Consider the following 27,789-nt stretch of genomic DNA (forward strand, 5'->3'; position numbering starts at 1 on the left):
TGGCTGAACTGTATAGACTGTTCCATCTGTCACTCAGTAAAGCTACCATTGTCCGTAACTTGGTGTCGGAGTCATTATTGCCCCCATGCCTAGCCCAGGATCCAGCGGTATAACTTGGGGTGGTATTGAGGATAAACCATGCCCTGGCATCACGAATACATGGGGTTAATGCATCTCACACCCTCTACCACACCTCGATCACCTATATTTATTATAAAAATACCTCTTTTCATTTACTCACAGTGTTAGAAATCCTCTCAGGGAAAGGGTGTGTGTCCCTCCCTTGTGGTGGTGAGAGGTGATTGGTGTGACTGCTCATGCAGCCTTATCCATGAGTCATCTCTTGTCCATGACTCATGGACAAACCTGATGCTGCTGCAGGGCTGGTTAGTGTCCCAATAGGTATGGGGACCCCTAGTGGTGGGATTTTCAGTAGCCGTTTTCTTTATAAAATTTTCTAAACAACCATACTACAATAGGTCTTTAATTTTCATCAGGAACAACATATAAAACGTTTTTGGTGTCACTTTCTTCAATCTTGTTGAAGATGTAAACAATTCTATAACTTTCTTATTATAAAGTGTGAAGCGTAAAAGAAAACACCTCCTAAGAAGAAGGAGCAGGATCTTATTAACCCGGAGGATGTAGGAGTCAACAGTTATTATCTTCTACTGTAATACTTTCCAGTGATAAAAATAACAAGCCTTCCTTAAGAAAGTATCCAGCGTTACATTAAATGAGTGCCAGTCACACCGGGAAGTCTCACTCAGCTTTGGCTTCCTTCCTTTTATTGCCCTTCAGTGGGTAAAGAGACAAAACATGGTCGGAGATTCCAAGATAGGGACAAATGGTCTGCTGTAAAAAAAAACAAACAAAAAAAAAAAAACTCTTTTACAGTATAATTCTGGATTTAGCGTGGAATTTTTGCATATTTTACACACACATTTTTGTGTGTGTCATCTTTTGCTGGTTAAAGGGGTACTCCGGAGGAAAACAAATGTTTTCAAATCAACTGGCACCAAAAAGTTATACAGATTTGTAAATTACTTCTATTTAAAAATCTTAATCCTTCCAGTACTTATCAGCTGCTGTATACTCCAGAGGTAGTGTAGTTCTTTCCAGTCTAACCGCAGTGCTCTCTGCTGACATCTCTGTCCTTGTTAGGAACTGTCCAGAGCAGGGGCCAATCCTCATAGCAAACCTCTCCTGCTCCGGACAGTTCCTGACACATATAGAGGTGTCAGCATAGAACACTGGAGAGAACTACACAACTTCCTCTGTAGTTTACAGCAGCTGGAAGGATTAAGATTTTTAAATAGAAGTAATTTACCCATCTGTATAACTTTCTGGCACCAGTTGAATTAAAAATAATTTTTTTCCACTAGAGCACCCCTTTAAGGCTAAAATAAAATGCATCTGTAAATTTTTTGATGTCTGAACCCAGCCTGAAACTACCCATGTCAGACCATTTATTTTCCTTTATACGGGTGCGTTCACACTGAGTAATTCAAGAGGAGTTAACTCGAGTAATTCCTCTTGAATTCTCCGCTCCAAATTAATGCACATCTCCTCTGCCCATTGACGTTAAAGGGGTTATCCAGGAAAAAACTTTTTTTTTATATATCAACTGGCTCCAGAAAGTTAAACAGATTTGTAAATTACCTCTATTAAAAAATCTTAATCCTTTCAGTACTTATGAGCTTCTGAAGTTGAGTTGTTCTTTTCTGTCTAAGTGCTCTCTGATGACACATGTCTCGGGAAACGCCCAGTTTAGAAGAGGTTTGCTATGGGGATTTTCTTCTAAACTGGGCGGTTCCCGACACACATGTCATCAGAGAGCACTTAGACAGAAAAGAACAACTCAACTTCAGAAGCTCATAAGTACTGAAAGGATTAAGATTTTTTAATAGAAGTAATTTACAAATCTCTTTAACTTTCTGGAGCCGGTTGATATATGAAAAAAAGTTTTTTCCTGAATAACCCCTTTAATGTTTTTTCCGCTGTCCTGTTCACACATCGGAAATTTTGCTAGCAGAATTCCGACGCTGAATTCCTTTCTGCTTGAAGAAAGAACATGTTCATTCTTAAAGCGGAATCTGCTGGCAGAAGTCAATAGAAGTCAATGGTAAAAAAAAAAATTCCGCCCGACATCGTTTTTGCGCGGAATTTGCACGGAAATGGCTGAAAAACCCTTAACTTCTTTCTCCTCCATTTCTGTGCGCAATTCCGCGCAAATTGCACTTGAATTGCATGTAAATTCCACACAAATAGAAAATTCGTTTTTCCGCACGTAAATTTTTGGGCGTGAATTCCTCTTGATTTGCTCAGTGTGAACGCACCCTACCCCAGAAAAAAATATATATAATTTGGTTGCGGCAAACAGATGCTTCTATTTCGGTCAGCATTAGATTTGATACATGGGAAGTATTGTGCTCCAGATCTGCACCATTTTTTTTTCTAAACCAGTGTTTCCTAACCAAAGCGTCTCCAGCTGTTGCAAAACTACAACTCCCAGCATGCCCGGACAGCCAAAGGCTGTCCGGGCATGCTGGGAGTTGTAGTTTTGCAACAGCTGAAGGCAACCTGCTTGGAAAACACTGTTCTAAAACAATGTTATCTGGTATCCCTGGGAGATGTTCATGCATGTCTATAGACAAAGACTGGATTGTGCTTTATCTTGCTTTATTACCTTTTTCTCATAATGGTGATGTGTGTTTTGGTTTTGTACTGGAAAACAATTGCATTCATCCATCAGCTTGGAAGATGTGTCTGCATGCATGGACCTGCTTCTATATCTTATACGCCACCGCCATCGGAATTGTTTGAACAAATCTCATCTACATGATGCAGGGTTGTTCTGTAAGAAAATTGGGGGGTATTTATCAAAGGATTTATGTGTTTCTTTTTCCCATAACTTCGGCGCAACACTTTTTGCGCCAAAGTTTGGCGCATCTTCTCCACTGTCATTTTTTACAACTTTCTCAAAATCACACGGTCCTGTGTGTGATTTCAACTTTAGTAAGTAATTCATCATTTGTGCCAATTAGAAATGAGCGAACTTACAGTAAATTCGATTCGTCACGAACTTCTCGGCTCGGCAGTTGATGACTTTTCCTGCATAAATTAGTTCAGTTTTCAGGTGCTCCGGTGGGCTGGAAAAGGTGGAAACAGTCCTAGGAGACTCTTTCCTAGGAATGTATCCACCTTTTCCAGCCCACCGGAGCACCTGAAAGCTGAACTAATTTACGCAGGATAAGTCATCAACTGCCGAGCCGAGAAGTTTGTGACGAATCTAATTTACTGTAAGTTCGCTCATCCCTAGCGCCAATCGATCTTTGGCGCAATTTTGCGCCTTTAGGTTTTGTTTTTTTGCGCAATGCACCGCCAAGAAATTGTGCACATGGAAAACACACATAGCAATGTCAGATAATGTAAAGGCGTCAAAATACATTAAAAAATGTTTTTTGTGAAAGCAGCGACGCCTCCGGGGCTGCTCAATACTATCCTGCGACATAGTTGTCTCTGAGGAACCTTCACCCTCCGTTGAGCAGCATTGGACATGGCCGCACAGGTTTAGGAAAGGTAAGCACTAAAGTAACCAAAAAAAAAAACTAACTACGAAATGGCTGCTCTAAAGGGTAAAAATGGCGTCCTCTGTGGCGGTAAGTTCTGTGTAAAAGGCGCTGTGAACAGCTGATTTCAACATTTGAGCCAAAATTACTAACAACTTGCACCAAATGATAAATTTGGTGCATGTCCACGGAAACCAAAGTGAAAAGAAAAGGTTAAAAGGAAACTGTCAACAGGCAAAATTAATTGACCTTCAGTAGAGATTTAGGCGGAGATTTATCAAAACCTGTCCAGAGGAAAAATCAAGCAGTTGCCCATAGCAACCAATCAGATCGCTTCTTTCATTTTTCCCTGGCCTTTTAAAAATGATAGAAGCAATCAGTTTGGTTGCTATGGGCAACTGGTCACCTTTTTCTCTTCACAGGTTTTGATAAATCTCCCCTTTGAATCTACAGAGTATCTATTTACAGAGTATCTATTTACATTTCACTCCTTCCATTAAGGGTGCGTTCCCACAGGGCGTATACGCAGCGTATTTGACGCTGCGCAAAATGTATGGCAGCAGCGGGAAATACGCTGCGTATCCCTTGCTCACTATACACACAGGGCTTTCCGGCGGCAGCCCTATGTGTGTAGTGAGTTTTGGAGGCGGAGCCGCGCGTCACAGATACACCGGCACACGGCCCCGCCTCCAAAACTCACTACACACATAGGGCTGCCGCCGGAAAGCCCTGTGTGTATAGTGAGCAAGGGATACGCAGCGTATTTCCCGCTGCTGCCATACATTTTGCGCAGCGTCAAATACGCTGCGTATACGCCCTGTGGGAACGCACCCTTAATCAAAGCCGTTACACATGTGGATTGCCGTGGATTTGCCTGATTTTCTGCAAAATTCTCAGAAAGTTCTAAGGGGAATTTTTCCATCTTGTGTGGATGTAAATCGTCTTTAAAGCATACGTGTCCTATCAAAGAAAATAATAATGCTTCTATAGGTTACTCAGTAGATTAGGTGCTTTACATGTGTTTTTTATTCTGTATTTGGCTCACAAAACCCTTCCGTTATGCTTCTTACTTATTCTGACATCCACTGCTCTGGGAGGGCGTGCCCAAGACAAGCACTGAGCCCGCCCTCACTCACAATGAATTCACTTCCTCCCTGAGTCTGCTGTGATAGGCACTTCATCCAATCACTGCAGGCTGATCTGTAACCCCCTCCTCTCTGTTTCATGCTGCAGTCTGATAGGACAGGAGTAAGCATAGAGGAATGCTAGTTCCAGCCTCACTTACTGGACTTTGAGGGAGATTTATCAAAACCTGTGTAGAGGAAAGTCCATAGCAACCAATCAGATCGCTTCTTTCATTTTTCACAGGCCTTTTCAGAAATGAAAGTAGCAACTTTTCCACTAGACAGGTTTTGATAAATCTCCCCTTTTGTCCCCAGCTTATGCTTCAGCTGGGACAAAGATGATGTGAATTCAAACAGGATTATGTTCTGGATGGTATGGGGACCCCTAGTGGTAGTGATTTTATAAGCCATGATTTCTATATAAAGGAGATACATTTTTCTTATAAAGTATATTAGAAAGGTTAATGTTTGACAAAGATGTACAACATATAAAACATTTTTGATTCTGACAGTGCCCATTGAAATGCAGTTTAAGCTGCACTTATATGTACGTAGAGCAAAGTGACTAATTTATTCATGATATCTACACTGTGATCACTGCCTGAGGTCATCACTTTGAGCTCCATCATTGTGAATGTATTAAGGGAATAGGGCATTGTCATTCCTAGTCACATCCACCTCTGTCTTTCTGAGAAATTATGGCTTTGTAACTCACAATTGATAGGGATCTTTGGCTTTTATTTACAGCTTCTCAAACTATTACTATTATTTGCCAAGCTTTTCTACATATACTGTACAATACAAAAAAAAAAAAAAAATCAGTTAAGCAAAGCCAGACAAACTGAATGAAAAAACTGTGAAATAGGGCAACGTTGGAATTACAGAAGCCTATTAAGGTTAGGGTCACAGGTAATGGATCCGCAGTGTATTTTACGCTGCAGATCCGCTGGTGACCTGACCCATTTTGTGCCTCCAGCTGTTGCCACCCTCGTTCACCCCCCTTACTCCGCCCCTGGCCTGCTTGCAGCGGCAAACCGCCGCTACGAGCAGCCACACAGAGGTCCTGCGAGTTGGCTAGTGCACTCTGACTTCGTGGAGCAGCTGTGATGTCTGAGTACACTGCACCGCAATGTCAGAGTACACATGCTGACTCGCAGGCCCCCTGTGTGGCTGCTCATAGTGGTGGATTGCCGCTTCGAGCAGGCCAGGTGTGGAGCGAGGCAGGGGAACGGGGATGGCAACCGCTGGAGGCACAAAAGGGGTCGGGTCCCCGGCAGATCTGCAGCGTAAAACACGCTGCGGATCTGTTACATGTGACCCTACCCTTAAACAGTATGTACACAGTCAGCCACTTTTCTATAGACTTTCATTGTGCACATTAGATTAAAAGGGATGTATTTTATTCCTATTTTATGGACATATTTTGCGAATCATTTTACGATGTGTGAACATAGCCATAAACTGCACCCGTAGTTGAATGGTGAAGAAGAGTTTATAACATTTATTTGAAGGTTGGGTATTATTTCTACCTGCCCTTTGTTTAGAAAATCTCTAAAATTATGATATTTTGTAGGGTATAAAACCCTTTCTTTAGACACACAACAAGATCTATCTGTCTGAAATCCTGGTTACTTCGGGACCCAGGCACAAGATTCAGACCTGTTCTCATACCTGTGCAATGGTTGCACCACTTGTAAAAGTTACCGCTAAAGGTGAGCATAGCTGTTACATTCTAGTGTTAGTCAACACCATTTTTTAGAGATATTGGCCTCGGCTTGCTTTTATATAGCTTCTCTTCATTAGTGAGATCCCACATAACCATATTGGCTGGGTTCACACATAGTATTTTGGTCAGCATTTTTAGACAAACCATGAAGGGGTTAAAAAAAAAATGCACAAGATGCATCTTAAAAATATAGTATCTCCTCCCTCTTATTTCCCTTTTATCCTATTTCCATGTACAATGATTTACCTTGTGTACTTGCATATGTGATGTCAACTCTATGTTCTCATTGTACATGCTGTTTACTTTTTTATGTAAAAAAAATGTAAAAAAAAACTATAAAATAAACAATTATATAAAAAAAAAATAGTATCTAAAGATATAGTACTCATGAAAATACTGGACAATATATTATGTGTCAACCCAGCCAAACCTGAATTTGCAGCAGGTAAGCCCCAGTGTTTATGCTAGTTATCTCTAAACCAGGAGGCCTGGCTCCTTCCTGCCATCTGCCGTCCTCTATGCCTGTTTTCTTACAGTCAGGCAGGAAATAGAGGGTGGCATGAGATGTGTGCACAGATGCCACCCTACCATCATGACATAATAAGCCCCTGTGCCGCCCCCTGGTGTATCCTTATGTTTTCATTACAGCCGCCTGATTACAGGGATTTCCTCTCTGGGAGATCTGATCACTGACGTGTCCTCTCCGGTGGCTTTCCTGGTGGCTCTTCTGTTGGTGTTAATGAGTATTCCCTCAGGCAGAGTCCATGCATCAATCTTTGCTTCAACCTTCACTGCTCCTTAGTTATTGTCTACTAGATATATTAACAGCAGCAATGGTCAGAGCTAAAACTGGGAAAAGTCTCCTTTATGATCTCCTAATCTATGGCAATCATTAACCTCTTGTGAATGGGGTATATCCTTGACCTATCTGTGGTGGCCCAGTACAGAAGTGACCCTTCTGTACAATCTATGGTCCTTTTCAGGTGGACTCAGTCCTAGTCTCCTTGCCCCACACTCCTCAGGACTCTGGTTATGTGATTGTTCCTACAAATGGTTAATGTATTTTATCTAGATGTATATGCCTTTAAGTCCTGTTGTTAAAGGAGAACTCCAGAAAATAAAAATTGTCCCCCATAGTGCCGGCAGTAAAAAAAATAAATATGTACATACCTTCCTCTTCTCCCCCGGGGCCTCTGGTAACCGGCTCCGGTCTCCGCCGCAATCTTCTTCCTGGTTGCCGGTGGTCGGATGAATCATACTGCGCTCAGCCAATCACCAGCTGAAGCGAAGTCCAACTCGGCCGGCGATAGGCTGAGTGGCAGTATGAAAACGCTTCAGGACACAAAATCCTTCGCTACACCAGCACCTGCGGCCGAGGCCGGAGTCGGACTTCGCTGTGGCTGGTGATTGGCTGAGTGCAGTATGATTCATCCGACCACCGGCAACCAGGAAGAGGATCGCGGTGGAGACCGGAGCCGGTTAACGGAGGCCCGGGGGAGCGGAGGAAGGTATGTATATCTTTATTTTTTTACTGCCGGCACTATGGGGGACAATTTTTATGTTCTAGAGTTCTCCTTTAAGATGTGTAACCAAGAAAGGTGCCAGTGACCAGGTGACCTATAGGACTTCTCCAAAAGTCCTCCTATATAAACTAAGGGAGTCGTTAGCTAGCTCTCTTGAGTTCCAGTCTTTGCTGAGTACAGAATAGTCAAGACCTGAGAGTGTCTGGTGTCCTGAAGAGACCTAGGCCTAACCACGCAGCCACCCTTCCATTACCAAGTGCCCCTTCAGGTGAAAGTCAAAGTCTGGTAAGCAATCACAGGGGTGAAGCCTAGTCAGTCATAGTCAAGTCAGTCAAATCTGCTAAAGTCAGCGTGGGTCTGCATAATTCAGTCCAAGACCACTACAAGTCCCAGCAAGCCCGCAAGACTCCTTTAGTCACAGGTCATCTCCTTGGGCCTAACTGAGCTGTAAAGACTATTCCATCTGTCTGCCTCAGTAAAGCTGCCATTGTTCCGTAACTTTGCATCGGAGTGATTATTTGCCCCGTGCCTAGCCCAGGATCCAGCGGCCATACCTCGGGTGGTGTAAAGGATAACCATGCCCTGGCGTCACAAATACAAGGGGTTAATGCCATCTGCCCATAGGGTAATAACATCTGGCCTTGCATCGCACCCTCTTCACATATCATTGTGCTGAGGGTTGATGCTTTGCTTAAATTATGTGAGCTTTGATATAATGAATTTATGAGACATTCTAGTTACCCCCTCCTCCCCATATAAGAGAAAGATTAAAGGAGTACTCTGGGATTGAAAAATGTATCCCCTGTCCTAAAGATATGGAATAAGTGTCAGATCGTGGGGGGTCCAACCACTGGGACCCACTGCGTTCTCCTGTACGGCACCCCAGCACTCTGCATGAAAAGAGTCCACCACCGCACAAAGTGGTATCTCTGGCTCTGCCATAGATCTGCATGGAGGGGGCGTGATGGCCCCTGCTTTGTGCAATAGTCGACATGCCCTATTCAGGAGGAGAGCCAGGGCGTCGTGCGGGAGATTGAGAGGGGTTCCAGCAGTCAGACCCCCCGCAATCTGACACTTATCCCAAGGATAGGGGATACATTTTTCTATCCCGGAGCACCCCTTTACAGAAAACAAGTGGTTTGGGGTCATTTTTTGGCAATATTTCTTATTGTATGTTTGCAGTTAGAAATCAAAGACAACATTTTGTCCCGTAGCAGTGATGATAAAGAGATAAAACTCCTGAAAGGCAGGGCAGACTGATCTCACTTTACTGCTGCTGTAAAGGGAAGATCTGTATGGGAGACACATTATAATATTGGGTGGGGGATTGAAATGAATGACAGCTTTACTGTTCTCTAGATAACTTTATATAACCAAGGCCTAGAGGAAAATATGAAGGTGAAAAAGACAGAAATACTGCAGCAGTCTCAAAAAGTATCATCATGAATGGTTACCCAGATTTTACAGTCTCAAGTGATTATGAATATGGCAACTAGGTCTTGATGGTCTTTGGTGAAGTATTTGCCGCCTGATGTATTGTGAGCACATATCCTGTGGTTTCTATTCTGATGGAAAAAGCATTTAAATCTCTGCTTTCTCTGGGCATAGGAGTACAGTGGGGGACCCTAATAAGTGATTGACAGCTATTTTTGAATGCACACTCATAGGACCACCAACTGGACTCCTACGTCCAGAACAAGCAACGATTTATATGCTTAAATACAAGTTAAACTAAACCTTAACCCACAAAGCTTTAAATGGGCACTCCACTGTCAGATGAAACTTTATTTTAAATGCTGTACATCTTGGCAAAACATTTTATTTCCTTTTTATGGAGCTCATGGCTTATAAAATCATGGCTTTGTCCAAGCTGAAGCACATGCACAGAGGAGTACTATCAGACAGGAGAGAGTGCAAAGGAGTCCTATCAGACAGGAGAGAGTGCAAAGGAGTCCTATCAGACAGGAGAGAGTACAGAGGAGTACTGTCAGACAGGAGAGAGTACAGAGAAGTGCTGTCAGACAGGAGAGAGCACAGAGGAGTGCTATCAGACAGGAGAGAGCACAGATGAGTACTATCAGACAGGCAAGAGCATAGAGGAGTCCTAACAGACAGGAGAGAGAGTACAGAGGAGTCCTATCAGACAGGAGAGAGCACAGAGGAGTCCTATCAGACAGGAGAGAGCACAGAGGAGTCCTATCAGACAGGAGAGAGTGCAGAGGAGTCCTATCAGACAGGAGAGAGCACAGATGAGTCCTGTCAGACAGGAGAGAGCACAGAGGAGTGCTATCAGACAGGAGAGAGCACAGAGGAGTACTATCAGACAGGCAAGAGCATAGAGGAGTCCTATCAGACAGGAGAGAGCACAGAGGAGTGCTATCAGACAGGAGAGAGCATAGAGGAGTACTATCAGACAGGAGAGAGTGCAAAGGAGTCCTATCAGACAGGAGAGAGTGCAAAGGAGTCCTATCAGACAGGAGAGAGTACAGAGGAGTACTGTCAGACAGGAGAGAGTACAGAGAAGTCCTGTCAGACAGGAGAGAGCACAGAGGAGTGCTATCAGACAGGAGAGAGCACAGATGAGTACTATCAGACAGGCAAGAGCATAGAGGAGTCCTATCAGATAAGAGAGAGCACAGAGGAGTACTATCAGACAGGAGAGAGCATAGAGGAGTCCTAACAGACAGGAGAGAGAGTACAGAGGAGTCCTATCAGACAGGAGAGAGCACAGAGGAGTCCTATCAGACAGGAGAGAGCACAGAGGAGTCCTATCAGACAGTAGAGAGCACAGAGGAGTGCTATCAGACAGGAGAGAGCACAGAGGAGTCCTATCAGACAGGAGAGGGCACAGAGGAGTCCTATCAGACAGGAGAGAGCACAGATGAGTGCTATCAGGCAGGAGAGAGCACAGAGGAGTGCTATCAGACAGGAGAGAGCACAGAGGAGTACTATCAGACAGGAGAGAGTGCAGAGGAGTCCTATCAGACAGGAGAGAGCACAGATGAGTCCTGTCAGACAGGAGAGAGCACAGAGGAGTGCTATCAGACAGGAGAGAGCACAGAGGAGTACTATCAGACAGGCAAGAGCATAGAGGAGTCCTATCAGACAGGAGAGAGCACAGAGGAGTACTATCAGACATGAGAGAGCATAGAGGAGTCCTAACAGACAGGAGAGAGAGTACAGAGGACTCCCATCAGACAGGAGAGAGCACAGAGGAGTGCTATCAGGCAGGAGAGAGCACAGAGGAGTCCTATCAGACAGGAGAGAGCACAGAGGAGTCCTATCAGACAGGAGAGAGCACAGAGGAGTGCTATCAGATAGGAGAGAGCACAGATGAGTGCTATCAGGCAGGAGAGAGCACAGAGGAGTGCTATCAGACAGGAGAGAGCACAGAGGAGTCCTATCAGACAGGAGAGAGTGCAGAGGAGTCCTATCAGACAGGAGAGAGTGCAGAGGAGTCCTGTCAGACAGGAGAGAGCACAGAGGAGTGCTATCAGACAGGAGAGAGCACAGAAGAGTACTATCAGACAGGCAAGAGCATAGAGGAGTCCTATCAGACAGGAGAGAGCACAGAGGAGTACTATCAGACAGGAGAGAGCATAGAGGAGTCCTAACAGACAGGAGAGAGAGTACAGAGGAGTCCTATCAGACAGGAGAGAGCACAGAGGAGTGCTATCAGGCAGGAGAGAGCACAGAGGAGTCCTATCAGACAGGAGAGAGCACAGAGGAGTCCTATCAGACAGGAGAGAGTACAGAGGATTCCTATCAGACAGGAGAGAGCACAGAGGAGTACTGTCAGACAGGAGAGAGTACAGAGGAGTGCTGTCAGACAGGAGAGAGCACAGAGGAGCACTATCAGACAGGAGAGAGCACAGAGGAGTACTATCGGACAGGAGAGAGAGCACAGAGGCGTCCTATCAGACAGGAGAGAGCAGAGAGAAGTGCTATCAGACAGGAGAGAGCACAGAGGAGTCCTATCAGACAGGAGAGAGCACAGAGGAGTTCTATAAGACAGGAGAGAGTACAGAGGATTCCTATCAGACAGGAGAGAGCACAGAGGAGTACTGTCAGACAGGAGAGAGTACAGAGGAGTGCTGTCAGACAGGAGAGAGCACAGAGGAGTACTATCAGACAGGAGAGAGCACAGAGGAGTACTATCGGACAGGAGAGAGAGCACAGAGGCGTCCTATCAGACAGGAGAGAGCAGAGAGAAGTGCTATCAGACAGGAGAGAGCACAGAGGAGTCCTATCAGACAGGAGAGAGCACAAAGGAGTCCCATCAGACAGGAGAGAGCAGAGAGAAGTGCTATCAGACAGGAGAGAGTACAGAGGAGTGCTATCAGACAGGAGAGAGTACAGAGGAGTGCTATCAGACAGGAGAGAGTACAGAGGAGTGCTAGCCCACCCTCACTTAACTGACTTTGTCCATGCCTGTGTTTCAGATTGTACAAAGCCATGATTTTATACGCCATGATTTCTATTAAAAGGAAATACAATTTTCTTATGAAGTATATTAGAACGGTTAATGTTTTGCCAAGATGTACAACATTTGAAAAGTTATTGTATCTGACATCGCCCATTTAAGCCTTGAACCATCATTTGTAGGTAACATATCACACATGTAGGGGAAGATTCATCAAGAGCTGTGCTGAGAAAAAGTTGCCCATGGTAACCAATCAGATCACTTCTTTACTTTTTCAGAGGCCTTTTTAAAAATGAAATCAGTGATCTGATTGGTTGCTATGGCCAACTGGTCAACTTTTACTCTGCACAGATTTTGATGAATCTGCCCTGTAGTTCTTACTGTTTGTTGTCCTGTATTAGGATCAGGCTAGCAGTTCTCTCCTGTCAGAGAAGCTGATGCATTATTACAGCTGCACGCCGCTGTGCACATCAATCTGCGGCTCCACTGATGAATTTTCCCAAGCTCCCCCTTCCTTCTTTTCCCACAATTCACTGAACAGAGCTGGATTTCCTACTCATTTGTTCCTCTCTTCTTCTAGCACTCTCACTTTTTTCCTTGAGATGTTATCTCAGAAAAGACTTAAAGGGGTATTCCAGGAAAAAAAAAAATTTTATATATCAACTGGCTCCAGAAAGTTAAACAGATTTGTAAATTACTTCTATTAAAAAATCTTAATCCTTTCAATAATTATCAGCTGCTGAAGTTGAGTTGTTGTTTTCTGTCTGGCAACAGTGCTCTCTGCTGACATCTCTGCTTGTCTCAGGAACTGCACAGAGTAGAAGAGGTTTACTATGGGGATTTACTTCTAAACTGGGTGGTTCCCGAGACGTGTCATCAGAGAGCACTTAGACAAAAAAGAACAACTCAATTTCAGCAGCTCATAAATACTGAAAGGATGAAGATTTTTTAATAGAAGTAATTTACAAATCTGTTTAACTTTCTGGAGCCAGTTGATATATAAAAAAAAGTTTTTCCCTGGATAACCCCTTTAAGAAAGAGGAAGAGGATAGGTAGTTTAGTTGCCAGTGGGTCATCTGTGCAGGTGGCTGGATGGATGTGCTATGTACATAGACTACTGTCGGGTTTATATTTACAAATATTTTTTATAATTAAAATTTTTCTGTTACATCCCAAGAACCCTCCAATAAAGTTAATTCTGAGCTTCATGAACATACAGTTCATTCCCCGCTTCATGAACATAAGTACTGCTCCATTGTGTAGTTGCGACACCTACATAAGAGTAGTAGAAGAGAGGGAGCTTTGTATAATAAGGCCGGTTTTACACTAGAGCAGTGGTCTTCAACCTGCGGACCTCCAGATGTTGCAAAACTACAACTCCCAGCCGTTGGCTGTCCGGGCATGCTGGGAGTTGTAGTTTTGCAACATCTGGAGGTCCGCAGGTTGAAGACTACTGCACTAGAGCATTGTTTCCCAACCAGTGTGGCTCCAGCTTTTGCTAAGCTACAACTACCAGCATGTCCGGCTCTCTGGGCATGCTGGGAGTTGTAATTTCCCAACAGCTGGAGGCACACTGGTTGGAAATCACTACACTAGAGTAATATGGATACAGTTTTCACATTTGTATTACAGCTGCATGTTCGGACCAGACTGCTGGTCTGTTGACCTGACAATGTCAATTTGGGCATGCTAGGATTGACAGGTGAATTCCTTGATGAGCGCCTGAATAGTACCCAGATATGTCTGTGATTTGTACAAAATTGTAACAAAAACTCACTGGTTTTCCAAAAATCACTGTAAATTTGTGGTGTTTTCTCTTCATCCTGAAGGTGTAAATAGGTAAAACAAGTAATATTTGCATGTACTAAGGAAAGAACAGGATCCATCAAGATTAAGATATCCAAGAATTTTTTTTTTTTTGTTGAAAAGTAGTACAGAGCAGTGAAAGCAACATGCATACTCCAACACGTTTCAACTGCTACCACGCAGTCTTAATCATGACTCTGATGCTGGAAACAAGAAGCCCAACAATACTATGAGTGTGTTCACATGGGTGGATCGGAAAACTCGCCGGAGCTCAAACCAACGCTTGTGTAAACTTACCCTAAGATGTTGGTGCTGGTACAAACTGCGTTAGGCTGGGTTCACACCACGTTTTGTTAAATACGAGGGGGGGTGGGCTTAATCACGGCGCCCGCACTCAGCCGTATTCGGGAACCGTATTTAATGTATGTCTATGAGCCGACCGGAGTGAACCGCAGCCTCCGGTCGGCTTTGTTTTCGGCCGTATGCGGTTTCCCGACCGCAGGCAAAAACGTGGTCGACCACGTTTTTGCCTGCGGTCGGGAAACCGCATACGGACGAAAAAGTAGCCGACCGGAGGCTGCGGTTCACTCCGGTCGGCTCATAGACATACATTAAATACGGTTCCCGAATACAGCTGAGTGCGGGCGCCGTGATTAAGCCCGCCCCCCCTCCTCCCAGCCGTACAGGGGAGCTGTATTTAACAAAACTACTGGTATTTCTACTGGTGGACCCCTGGCACCCCAGTCCAATCAGACTTGTGGTCAGGCTGGGAATTACTGCCATAGCACAGATGTATAAACGTGGCTATATTACACTAGTGTAAAACTGGGCTATTGAGGACTTATGCAGTATCCATGTAACGTTAGGTGACAACCTTTTTAAAAACTTTCATGACTACTGTTATGGGTTATCACTCATATAAATCTACCATCTGTTAGATCAACTGGACTATACTGGAATAGGAAAACATGGCTGCATAACCTTTATGTGTTGTATTGCAGCTCAACCCACCTTAAAGTGTACCTATTGTTAAAAAAAACTTTTTATATAATGTAGATAATACCAATACATGTATATTTGTAATATACAGTCATGGCCGTAAATGTTGGCACCCCTGAAATTTTTCAAGAAAATTAAGTATTTCTCACAGGAAAGGATTGCAGTAATACATGTTTTGCTATACACATGTTTATTCCCTGTGTGTGTATTGGAACTAAACCAAAAAAGGGAGGGGAAAAAAGCAAATAGGACATAATGTCACCAAACTCCAAAAATGGGCTGGACAAAATTATTGGCACCCTTAACTTAATATTTGTTTGCACACCCTTTGGAAAAAAATAACTGAAATCAGTGGCTTCCTATAACCATTAATAAGCTTCTTACACCTCTCAGCCGGAATGTTGGACCACTCTTCCTTTGCAAACTGCTCCAGGTCTCTCTTATTGGAAGGGCGCCTTTTCCCAACAGCAATTTTAAGATCTAATATTATTGCACCACCGATTTGATTCCAAATCCAGATACAAAACATATATAACCAACTGATTCTAGTATAAAGCTTTTCCAATCCAATCTATGTATTGAAGTGAATGGAGCCGATATGTATTACCACACAAAACCTGTGGACAATGTGGTGCTGTTTTTAGAAGAAATAAGCTCTGTTTTTCTACTACTGGATAACCCCTTTAGGAAAACCTGAGACTTAACATGTTTCAGGAAGGTGCTTATAGGATTAAGAGTTAATAAAATAATACCGTCTATTTTCTAACATGTAAAAGGTTAACAATGTGGCACGGCTTGTAGCTGTCCAGCTGTTGGTAGCTGTCTTTATGTCAGCATTCCTGCTCTGTGTGTCAGCACTGGCTCAGTACAGTGGCATCCGTGCCTAATGTGCCCTATAACAATACACAAAAGTGCCCCTGTTTCCCAGAGGTGTTAGAAGTGGGTGTCAGCCCTGAGTCACTTACGTGGTTAGTAGTGGTCACTGAAGATTCCACTTGCACTCATAGGGGGGAATTTATCATTGGTTTTACCCTGATTTTGTGGTGTACATTTGTCTCACAGTTTGTCTGTAACTCACCAAGTCGTGATTTCAGTCGATATCATGCAGTGGTAAGGAATTTATGATGTGCGACTTTTCAGTTTGTCACAACTGCCTATACTGAGGCGCAAAGCTGCACCAGCTCTGACTTGGCTTACAAACTGCGGGTGAGATTTATCAAAACCTGTGCAGAGGAAGAGCGGTGCAGTTGCCTATAGCAACCAATCAGATTGCTTCTTTCATTTTCCCCCGGCCTCGTTAAAAATGAAAGCAGCGATCTGATTGGTTGCTACGGGCAACTGCACCTCTCTTCCTCTGCACATGTTTTGATAAATCTCCCCGCAGAGGGGTAACATACGCAGTGGTGTACTGAAGTAAGAAATGTGATCAGCACCAGATTTATCACTTGCCCTGCGCCATGTAATAAAGTAGGTGCAGGTACACAGTTTCCACCACATTAATTAATGGGGTAAAAAGACGTTCACCTACACCACTCTTGATAAATAACCCCCATAGTTTTTATATGATTCTAAAAATTCTGATGTTGTCATTGTAACAGTGAACATAGCTGCTATTATTATTGTTATTATTATCATCATTATTATTATTATTATTATCATTATTGTCATCATTATTATTATTAGAGTACAGCGGTCCCTCAAGTTACAATATTAATTGGTTCCAGGACGACCATTGTATGTTGAAACCATTGTATGTTGAGGCCATAACTCTATGGAAACCTGGTAATTGGTTCTGAAGCCCCAAAATTTCATCCAAAAATAGGAAAAAGTGAGAATTAAAGAAAAATAAGTAGATAACTAATATATATAAAGCAAATCCTTATATATAAAAGTAAGAAAGATCTGCTGGGAGCTGTAATCACTGTCTATTTCAGTGATTCCCAAAGAGGGTGCCTCCAGCTGTTGCAAAACTACAACTCCCAGCATGCCCGGACAGCCTTCGGCTGTCCGGGCATGCTGAGAGTTATAGTTTTGCAACATCTGGAGGCACCCTCTTTGGGAAACACTGGTCTAAGTAGAGGACAGAAGCTTCTTCAGGGTCCTGTACAGAACACGAAATGTACTAAAAATAGTAAAATGGAGCCGCCCTCACCTGGTGTCCAAAGGAGCAGCTAACCCTGACACAGGTAAAGAGTACAGAACATGTAATACCCACTGTACTGTAGGGGGCGCTACCAGACACCAGTCAGTGCATGCACTTTAGGAATACAAGGGTTTTACCAGTGAAATGCCCATTCTGATTTGTCAGTTCTTCCAGCCATTGACACGTTTCGCAGATTCCATAGCATTGTATGTTGAGTCTGGTTTCAAGTTACAATGTTCCAGAAAAGACCATTGTATGTTGAAGCTATTGTATGTTGAGGCCATTGTAAGTTGAGGGATCACTGTACACGGTGACTTTGATTGTGCAACATGAATGACAACATTGAATCTAATGATGTGAATCTGCTGCATTGCAACTTTCGACATTGTGTGATTGTGATTCCCTGACTCCCCACACAACACTACAAGCCGAAAAGTCTATGGGATAGAAAGAAACGCCATTAAAAACACAGTTTGGGTTTATCTTTGGTGTTTTTTTCAGGCGTTTTTAAAAAATTTTAAATTAAGAGTAAGTACAAGGAGTGGACACAGGAAGAGGAAAAACTCCTAAAGGAGAAAAAAAAAACTGTTTCCACACGAAGGCCAAAATGCTAGAAAAAAAAAATACACAGGAAAAAAAAGCCGGAAAACACAGTTGCAATTTTCAGGTGATTTTACTTAGCCTTAGGCTATGTTCACATGGCAGAATTTCCTCGCCGAATTCCACATGAAAATTCCACAGTAAATTAGGATTCCGCTGTCCCATTCACATAGTCGAATTTCCGCAGCGGAAATTCTACATTCTGCAAAAATATAAGTCTTGTCTTATAATTTTGCGCAATTCCCCAGAGGAATCCTATTGAAGTCAGTGGGGCTTGAATTTCCACAGAATGTGCACGGAATTTGCATTTTAGTAACATTATGGCCGACATTTATCATTGTAGGTGCAAGTGAAGCATTTATCATTGTAGGTGTAAGTGAAGCATTTATCATTGTAGGTGAAAGTGAAGCATTTATCATTGTAGGTGTAAGTGAAGCATTTATCATTGTAGGTGTAAGTGAAGCATTTATCATTGTAGGTGTAAGTGAAGCATTTATGTAGGTGTAAGTGAAGCATTTATCATTGTAGGTGTAAGTGAAGCATTTATCATTGTAGGTGTAAGTGAAGCATTTTTCTACACCTTTTATTTGTATGCTGGTGATGTTTAGGAGCGCCAAATTTATTAAATGGTCACAGAGCATTTGATAAATTTTGTTCAGGTCACATTTTCTGAAATTTCTCTATTCACATACACCAAAAAGCTAAGCTACGTCTGGGCTGGTGTAGTTTAGAGACTTTTCAGTGGCTTTGCGGCTTTTTTGCACCATTTCACAAAAAGGTGCAGTTCATAAAACCCTTCCATATCATGTGTATTGCCAAAATCAGTGGATTGCAACTCAAAATCAGCAGAAATGTGTAAACCAAAAGGCGCAAATAAACCCTGCTTGCGCCTTTTTTGCGCCATTTGTAGGCACAAAAAACAGTCTAAAGACAATGATAAATGTCGGCCTATGTGCCCACCTTTTATAAGGCTGAGTTCACACTACGTTTTTGCAATACAGTTCCCGTATCAGGTTTTTGATTAAAAAAAAAACGGATTCCTCAAAACCGGACTAATATGTATCAAAACGTGTGTACAAATTTTTATCTATATACGGTTGAAAACCATATGCGGTTTGAAAAATGGATGCACCATTTTATAAGAAAAAAACGTATACGTTTTGAACTTTTCACTCCATTATGAATAAAGTTTCACTTGTTTGATTGAAATTCCAAGAAAAAAAAACTGTGGAAAGTCAAAAACCGTATGGTGAAAACTGGATGGAACCGTACGTACATACGTGTATGGTTCCCATTGACTCCCATGTTAAATACGGTTTTTCACCCAGACCAAGAACCGTGGTAGGCCACGGTTTTCTGTCCGGAAAAAAAAAGGTAAAAAAACTCATGGTTTGAAAAACGGAGACAACCGTATACAATATGGTGCATACGGTTTTGAATTGGAAGTCTATGGGCACGGTTTTCTGTACGGTTGCATACGTTTTTTTTTTATGAAACCATATGCCGAAACCGTATGGCAAAATTGTAGTGTGAACCCACCCTTAGGGGTGTATTTTACGCTGCGGATCCACTGGTGAAGGCCCCACTCTATGCTGGCTTTACATGTGCCTGCTCTTAGTGGCAATACCAGCAGACACACTGCGATGTGCGAGTGGCAGTATACTCGCACATCGCGGGAGCTCTCTGCCTAGCTCAGAGCAGGGAGAGCGAGGCCAAAGGCTGTCCGGGCATGCTGGGAGTGGTAGTTTGCAACAGCTGGAGGCACCCTGGTTGGAAAACACTGATCTAGGACATCAACAAGTTGTGCCCTTCAATTTTTAGGCTAGAGCTTCATGACGACAGCAAATCACAGTGGTGCGCAGCGAAGCGGTGCAATCAAAATATTTGTTCAATGTTACTTTATTACAGTCATGATTAGACTGTAAAAAGGTCACGTAGGTCAGTTTTGTGTGACTTTTTGCATTTTGGGCGACTGTCATGTCCTGGCCACATTAAAGGGGTACTCCGGTGGAAAACTTTTATTTTTTAAATCAACAGGTGCCAGAAAGTGAAACAGATTTGTAAATTACTTCTATTAAAAAATCTTAATCCTTCCAGTACTTATTAGCTGCTGAATACTACAGAAGAAATTATTTTCTTTTTGGAACACAGAGCTGTCTGCTGAATCACGAGCACAGTGCTCTCTGCTGACATCTCTGTCCATTTCAGGAACTGTCCAGAGTAGGAGAAAATCCCCATAGCAAACATATGCTGCTCTGAACAGTTCCTAAAATGGACAGAGATGTCAGCAGAGAGCACTGTGCTCGTGATGTCAGCAGAAAAGTCTATGGGATAGAAAGAAACGCCATTAAAAACACAGTTTGGGTTTATCTTTGGTGTTTTTTTCAGGCGTTTTTAAAAAATTTTAAATTAAGAGTAAGTACAAGGAGTGGACACAGGAAGAGGAAAAACTCCTAAAGGAGAAAAAAAAAACTGTTTCCACACGAAGGCCAAAATGCTAGAAAAAAAAAATACACAGGAAAAAAAAGCCGGAAAACACAGTTGCAATTTTCAGGTGATTTTACTTAGCCTTAGGCTATGTTCACATGGCAGAATTTCCTCGCCGAATTCCACATGAAAATTCCACAGTAAATTAGGATTCCGCTGTCCCATTCACATAGTCGAATTTCCGCAGCGGAAATTCTACATTCTGCAAAAATATAAGTCTTGTCTTATAATTTTGCGCAATTCCCCAGAGGAATCCTATTGAAGTCAGTGGGGCTTGAATTTCCACAGAATGTGCACGGAATTTGCATTTTAGTAACATTATGGCCGACATTTATCATTGTAGGTGCAAGTGAAGCATTTATCATTGTAGGTGTAAGTGAAGCATTTATCATTGTAGGTGAAAGTGAAGCATTTATCATTGTAGGTGTAAGTGAAGCATTTATCATTGTAGGTGTAAGTGAAGCATTTATCATTGTAGGTGTAAGTGAAGCATTTATCATTGTAGGTGTAAGTGAAGCATTTATCATTGTAGGTGTAAGTGAAGCATTTTTCTACACCTTTTATTTATATGCTGGTGATGTTTAGGAGCGCCAAATTTATTAAATGGTCACAGAGCATTTGATAAATTTTGTTCAGGTCACATTTTCTGAAATTTCTCTATTCACATACACCAAAAAGCTAAGCTACGTCTGGGCTGGTGTAGTTTAGAGACTTTTCAGTGGCTTTGCGGCTTTTTTGCACCATTTCACAAAAAGGTGCAGTTCATAAAACCCTTCCATATCATGTGTATTGCCAAAATCAGTGGATTGCAACTCAAAATCAGCAGAAATGTGTAAACCAAAAGGCGCAAATAAACCCTGCTTGCGCCTTTTTTGCGCCATTTGTAGGCACAAAAAACAGTCTAAAGACAATGATAAATGTCGGCCTATGTGCCCACCTTTTATAAGGCTGAGTTCACACTACGTTTTTGCAATACAGTTCCCGTATCAGGTTTTTGATAAAAAAAAAACGGATTCCTCAAAACCGGACTAATATGTATCAAAACGTGTGTACAAATTTTTATCTATATACGGTTGAAAACCATATGCGGTTTGAAAAATGGATGCACCATTTTATAAGAAAAAAACGTATACGTTTTGAACTTTTCACTCCATTATGAATAAAGTTTCACTTGTTTGATTGAAATTCCAAGAAAAAAAAACTGTGGAAAGTCAAAAACCGTATGGTGAAAACTGGATGGAACCGTACGTACATACGTGTATGGTTCCCATTGACTCCCATGTTAAATACGTTTTTTCACCCAGACCAAGAACCGTGGTAGGCCACGGTTTTCTGTCCGGAAAAAAAAAGGTAAAAAAACTCATGGTTTGAAAAACGGAGACAACCGTATACAATATGGTGCATACGGTTTTGAATTGGAAGTCTATGGGCACGGTTTTCTGTACGGTTGCATACGTTTTTTTTTTATGAAACCATATGCCGAAACCGTATGGCAAAATTGTAGTGTGAACCCACCCTTAGGGGTGTATTTTACGCTGCGGATCCACTGGTGAAGGCCCCACTCTATGCTGGCTTTACATGTGCCTGCTCTTAGTGGCAATACCAGCAGACACACTGCGATGTGCGAGTGGCAGTATACTCGCACATCGCGGGAGCTCTCTGCCTAGCTCAGAGCAGGGAGAGCGAGGCCAAAGGCTGTCCGGGCATGCTGGGAGTGGTAGTTTGCAACAGCTGGAGGCACCCTGGTTGGAAAACACTGATCTAGGACATCAACAAGTTGTGCCCTTCAATTTTTAGGCTAGAGCTTCATGACGACAGCAAATCACAGTGGTGCGCAGCGAAGCGGTGCAATCAAAATATTTGTTCAATGTTACTTTATTACAGTCATGATTAGACTGTAAAAAGGTCACGTAGGTCAGTTTTGTGTGACTTTTTGCATTTTGGGCGACTGTCATGTCCTGGCCACATTAAAGGGGTACTCCGGTGGAAAACTTTTATTTTTTAAATCAACAGGTGCCAGAAAGTGAAACAGATTTGTAAATTACTTCTATTAAAAAATCTTAATCCTTCCAGTACTTATTAGCTGCTGAATACTACAGAAGAAATTATTTTCTTTTTGGAACACAGAGCTGTCTGCTGAATCACGAGCACAGTGCTCTCTGCTGACATCTCTGTCCATTTCAGGAACTGTCCAGAGTAGGAGAAAATCCCCATAGCAAACATATGCTGCTCTGAACAGTTCCTAAAATGGACAGAGATGTCAGCAGAGAGCACTGTGCTCGTGATGTCAGCAGAGAGCTCTGTGTTCCAAAAAGAAAATAATCTCCTCTGTAGTATTCAGCAGCTAATAAGTACTAGAAGGATTAAGATTTTTTAATGGAAGTTACTTACAAATCTGTTTAACTTTATGGCACCAGTTGATTTAAAAAAAAAAAAAAAAGTTTTCCACCGGAGTACCCCTTTAACAATTAACAGATGAGACCAAATTGGGACCAAATGTAGCCCTAGTCTTATCTCAAAAAATTCTAATCTCTTATAAACCATGTGACTCTAATACACATTATCTGCCCTGTACTACAGTTCATTTTTTTGGGATGTTGGGATGTGTCGAAAAAATGCAGTGTATGAAAGTATTTTCCCAGGCTCCCTCTTCATTCAGTTTTTATGGTGCATTCTTTCCCAAATAAAAGCATTTTACATGGAAAGACCATTTACCGTAAGAAGTTTTTTTAGGACAAGGGTTGACAACAGTAGTCAGGTTTTTAATTGAATACATATTTTCTGTAAAAATGGTTCTGGATCCGTAGCTGTGGCTGCTGATCTAAGATGCCGCGATGTTGGTACTTTCTGTCCAGAAGCAGCTTTTACATGTGTCACTGGGTGTGTGTGCCCAGCCGGGTTATGTGTGGGACGTGTTAGTCAGTGTTCACTGCACGGAAGCCGCCCCTTGACAAGTTATACTGAGATTGTATAAAGGAAAATATCTGTTCTCTATATTGGAAAGTTTAACGCTTTATAGTGCGATATCCATATTTGTACACACGACAGTCGCGGCCATTGTCCCTGTTTTTTTTTTTTTTATCTCCCAGACGTCTTTCTAGCCTTTGCAGATTTCTCAGACCTCAAGTCCCCATGCATCTAGCAGAAGAGAAGAGGCCACGCTTGAGGCACATCTGTTACCTACTGTGTCCTTAAAGGGGTACTCCGGTGGAAAACTGTTTTTCAAATCGACTGGTGCCAGAAAGTTGAACAGATTTGTAAATTACTTCTATTTAAAAATCGTAATCCTTCCAGTACTTATCAGCTGCTGTATACTACAGAGGAAGTTCTTTTCTTTTTTAATTTCTGTCTGACCACAGTGCTCTCTGCTGACGCCTCTGTCCATGTCAGCAACTGTCCAGAGCAGGAGAGGTTTGCTATGGGGATTTGCTCCTGCTCTGGACAGTTCCTGACATGGACAGAGGTATCAGCAGAGAGCACTGTGGTCAGACAGAAAATAAATTTAAAAAGAAAAGAACTTCCTCTGGAGCATACAGCAGCTGAGAAGTACTGAAAGGAATAATATTTTTATATAGAAGTAATTTACAAATCTGTTTAACTTTCTGGCGCCAGTTGATAAAATAGTTTTCCACTGGAGTACCCCTTTAAATATCTGTCCCTTAAAAAGCTAAAAGTCCAGATTTTGGTAGACTGCATGGGTGATAGAAAAGAGCTTTCTTTGTAATATCATCTTTTGGAGTTAGCTTACCTAAGTCAAGGCTCTATGCCTTAAAAGATAACTTAATCCAAAATGATCTTATCCCCTATCCACAGGATGGGACCCCCTGCGATATCCGAAACGGGACCCCAACTCTCTCAGCTAGGAGCTCTATTAATTTCTATAGAAGCGTTGATGATGTCCGAGTGCTATAGTAGGTCTCTTTGGTGCTCCCTTAGAAATTAATGGAGCGCGTGCCGTCTACCGCATGTGCTCCTCACTAAGTTATTTTCGTCTGGGGTTTTCCTTTAAAGGGGTTTTACTATGAAGATAAAAAGGTCTAAACTGATGCATTATGTGAAATTTAACATATTTACAAATACAAATAATTATTAGAAATCAATTTTTTTTAAAGGCGACCCTACCATTATATACTGGATAGCCTCTTGTTTTTTGATTGTGGTATACGTTCTGTAGGCAGTTTCCTCTTCTGGTCAGGCATGCTCAGTTGCTCAGTTCTCTGAGTCTGACTGCCTGGCTGAATATCTACTGGCCAGGATGAGGTAAATATACATTATGTACGGCTTCTATATTACAGTCTGTAACACTGCACTGTTGTCAGTACACAGTATATTAAAGCATGCATGTGTTTTTATCCACTGTCTTCTAGGCTCTTGGTTGGCGCTCCACAGGCAGCAGCTTTACCAAATCAGTTTTCAAACAGAACCGGTGGGCTCTATGGATGTCCGCTGACTGCAGAGGCCAAAGACTGTGTGCGGATTGACATTGATGACGAAGGTGCAGTATATTACACACATTGTTGTCATCTGTTTACTTATTTTACTCTGTGCACACTATTTACTAAGAACAAGAGAGCAATGAGCTTGATTAAGTCATATGTACTTCTATGCAAGTGTTAGTAAGTATGGCTATCCAAACTTGTTCTATAACCACTACTAATGCATATGCATATAGCTTTGGTTATAGCACCCATACAGCCACAGGACCACATGCTGCCCCCCCCCCCCCCACCTCACCTTTAATGCAAATATGGCCTCTCTATTTTAGTGAAAGGGAGATGTAGAACTTGCAGTCACCTAGTCAATATGCCATCATTGTTCACAATGGGAAAGCCTCCATTAAACTTAAAGGGGTTATCCAGGAAAAAACATTTTTTTTTATATATCAACTGGCTCCAAAAAGTTAAACAGATTTGTAAATTACTTCTATTAAAAAATCTTCATCCTTTCAGTACTTATGAGCTTCTGAAGTTGAGATGTTCTTTCCTGTCTAAGTGCTCCCTGATGACACATGTCTCGGGAAACGCCCAGTTTAGAAGTAAATCCCCATAGCAAACCTCTTCTACTCTGTGCAGTTCCCAAGACAAGCAGAGATGTCAGCAGAGAGCACTGTTGCCAGACAGAAAACAACAACTTAACTTCAGCAGCTGATCATTATTGAAAGGATTAAGATTTTTTTAATAGAAGTCATTTACAAATCTGTTTAACTTTCTGGAGCCAGTTGATATATATATAAAAAAGTTTTTTCCTGGAATACCCCTTTAATTTTACTACAAACTATTTATTACATTTATACAGTGGTTATAGTGGTTTATATTTTTGTAGCTTTGTAGCTTTTTGAGTTTTGTATTTTGGGGTTTGAAGTGAAAATGTAAGAAGTATAAAATTGATCAGTACAATAAAATAAAAACAATTGTAATGTTTTTGTCACACAGTTATGAAGAGGAATTCCTGGACATAATATTACTTCTATAATGAACTGTTGTCATATAATTGTACAATGTAACAACAAGAAATGTCACATCCAAGTGTTACAAAATGTAATTACAAAGTGAAGTATTGGCCACAATTTGCCTAAATTATAAGGGCCTTTTGCCACAGTTTTTTTATAAAAGGAAAATGAAGAAATTTACCAACACATTTACATGGAATTTATAACCTGTTGCGTTTTATTGGTATTTGTCAAAAACAAACAAAAACATTTTCATTGTTCCCCATTCTTCATTTATCTTTCATTCATTTACATAGTTTCTGTCGCTTATACCTTTTTCTTCTTACCAGTGGATCAAAATCGAGAAAGTAAAGAAAACCAGTGGCTTGGAGTCACATTAAAAAGCCAAGGTCCTGGGGGGAAGATAGTGGTGAGTTATCATTTTGCTGTTCTGTTTTCTATTGACTACAATATATTATATTGACTACAATCAGTGCATACGCTTCAGTGATACAGGGGTTTTACCAGTGTAATGTCCATTCTGATTGGTCAGTTCTTTCAGCCATTGGCACATTTCACAGATCTGGACTGTTCGTAGCATTGTATGTTGAATCTGGTTCCAAGTAACAATGGTCCAGAAATGACTGAAAATATTGTATGTTGAGGCCATTGTATGTTGAAGGATCACTGTATACCGTATTTTTTCGCCGTATAAGACACACTTTTTCTTCCCCAAAACTGGGGGGGGGGGGGGGGGGGGGAAGTTGGGGCATCTTATACGGCAAATACACATTAAAACCTGTCCTAGCATGGCGATCCCTGTGGCCATCAACAGCCAGGACCCACGGCTAATACAGGACCGATCCCGGTGATGTCCTGTATTAACCCTTCAGACGCGGCGATCAAAGCTGACCGCCACGTCTGAAGCGAAAGTAACACTAACGCGGCTGCTCAGTCGGGCTGTTCGGGACTGCCGCGGTAAAATCGCGGCGTCCCGAACAACTTACAGGACACCGGGAGGGACCTTAGCTGCCTCCTCGGAGTCTGCTCCGTGCCGGATCCCCTGCATGGCCAGCGCTCTCCTTCGTCGTCATCACGTGATGGCGGTGACGGAGAGCGAGGATACCCGGCAGCAGAGACGTTCCGGAGCGACGGGGACACCCCGGGGACGCGGAGACAGCAATGGAGGGCGACATCCAGGGCAGTGGTGACGGGTCCGGAGCGGCGGGGACATGTGAATATTACCACCTATACCAGTGGTCTTCAACCTGCGGACCTTCAGATGTTGCAAAACTACAACTCCTGGCATGCCCGGACAGCCAACGGCTGTCCGGGCATGCTGGGAGTTGTAGTTTTGCAACATCTGGAGGTCCGCAGGTTGAAGGTTCAGAATCTTTTTTTCTAGATTTTCATCCTTTAAAATTGGGTGCGTCTTATATGGCGAAAAATACGGTACCTTTCGAAAGTGTGATCACCCTAGGTGTGACTGTATGTAAACAGTTGGTTTTCCTATGTTGCAATATATATGATATATATTGATATATTCTATCAAATGTACTACTACGATATATTCTATCTATATTTATGACTGCCCATAGGATTCCATATATAGCAGTGATATTATAAATCTCACAATATTTTGCTTTACAGCTCAGTAGTCTCTGACTGAATGATCACTTTCTGTTATCTGCTTCTAACTTGTGCCGTAACTTTTTCCATTCTAGTTTTTTTCCCCTGTAAACTTCAGCTGCATGTGTGTGTATGGTCGACTACGTTATTTATTATGGTTTCCCTTGGATACGACACAGCGCACACATGCTTGCTGTTGTTTCCCAGGACAATTAAAATAAACAGCTCCGCTTGTTCTTATGTAGTTTATGCCAAAGAAAAAAAAGAAATCCCCCTCCCCCCCAAAAAAAAGGGCATATAGTAGAAGTTGCAAAATTAAAACCAAGATG

General features: G+C 42.2%; 1 protein-coding gene and 1 long non-coding RNA gene across 10 annotated transcripts in view; one reads left to right on the forward strand and one right to left on the reverse strand.

Moving 5' to 3' along the window:
* Window positions 1-27,789, forward strand: part of ITGA7 (integrin subunit alpha 7) — a 258,860-nt gene that overhangs the window by 111,426 nt on the left and 119,645 nt on the right. For 5 of the 6 annotated variants that reach the window (XM_056562182.1, XM_056562181.1, XM_056562184.1 and 2 more), the window contains exons 2-3: window positions 24,771-24,898; window positions 26,182-26,261. In XM_056562182.1, the coding sequence (XP_056418157.1) occupies window positions 24,771-24,898; window positions 26,182-26,261 (208 nt within the window). Of the gene's footprint in view, window positions 1-24,623; window positions 24,664-24,770; window positions 24,899-26,181; window positions 26,262-27,789 lie in introns of those variants that run through there. The other variant, XM_056562186.1, reaches the window with a different exon arrangement.
* Window positions 469-16,345, reverse strand: LOC130358650 (uncharacterized). Of its 4 annotated transcripts, none has more exons than XR_008889596.1 (3): window positions 16,252-16,345; window positions 2,690-2,857; window positions 469-855 (listed from the first exon to the last, which is right to left on the reverse strand). It is a non-coding gene; the product is annotated as an uncharacterized LOC130358650 (long non-coding RNA). The 4 variants fall into 4 exon arrangements; XR_008889595.1 differs by having other exon boundaries at window positions 16,139-16,267; XR_008889598.1 differs by lacking the exon at window positions 16,252-16,345 and adding an exon at window positions 4,054-4,066.

The sequence above is a fragment of the Hyla sarda genome, chromosome 2 (assembly GCF_029499605.1).
Source record: "Hyla sarda isolate aHylSar1 chromosome 2, aHylSar1.hap1, whole genome shotgun sequence".
NCBI classification, from domain to species: Eukaryota; Metazoa; Chordata; class Amphibia; order Anura; family Hylidae; genus Hyla; species Hyla sarda.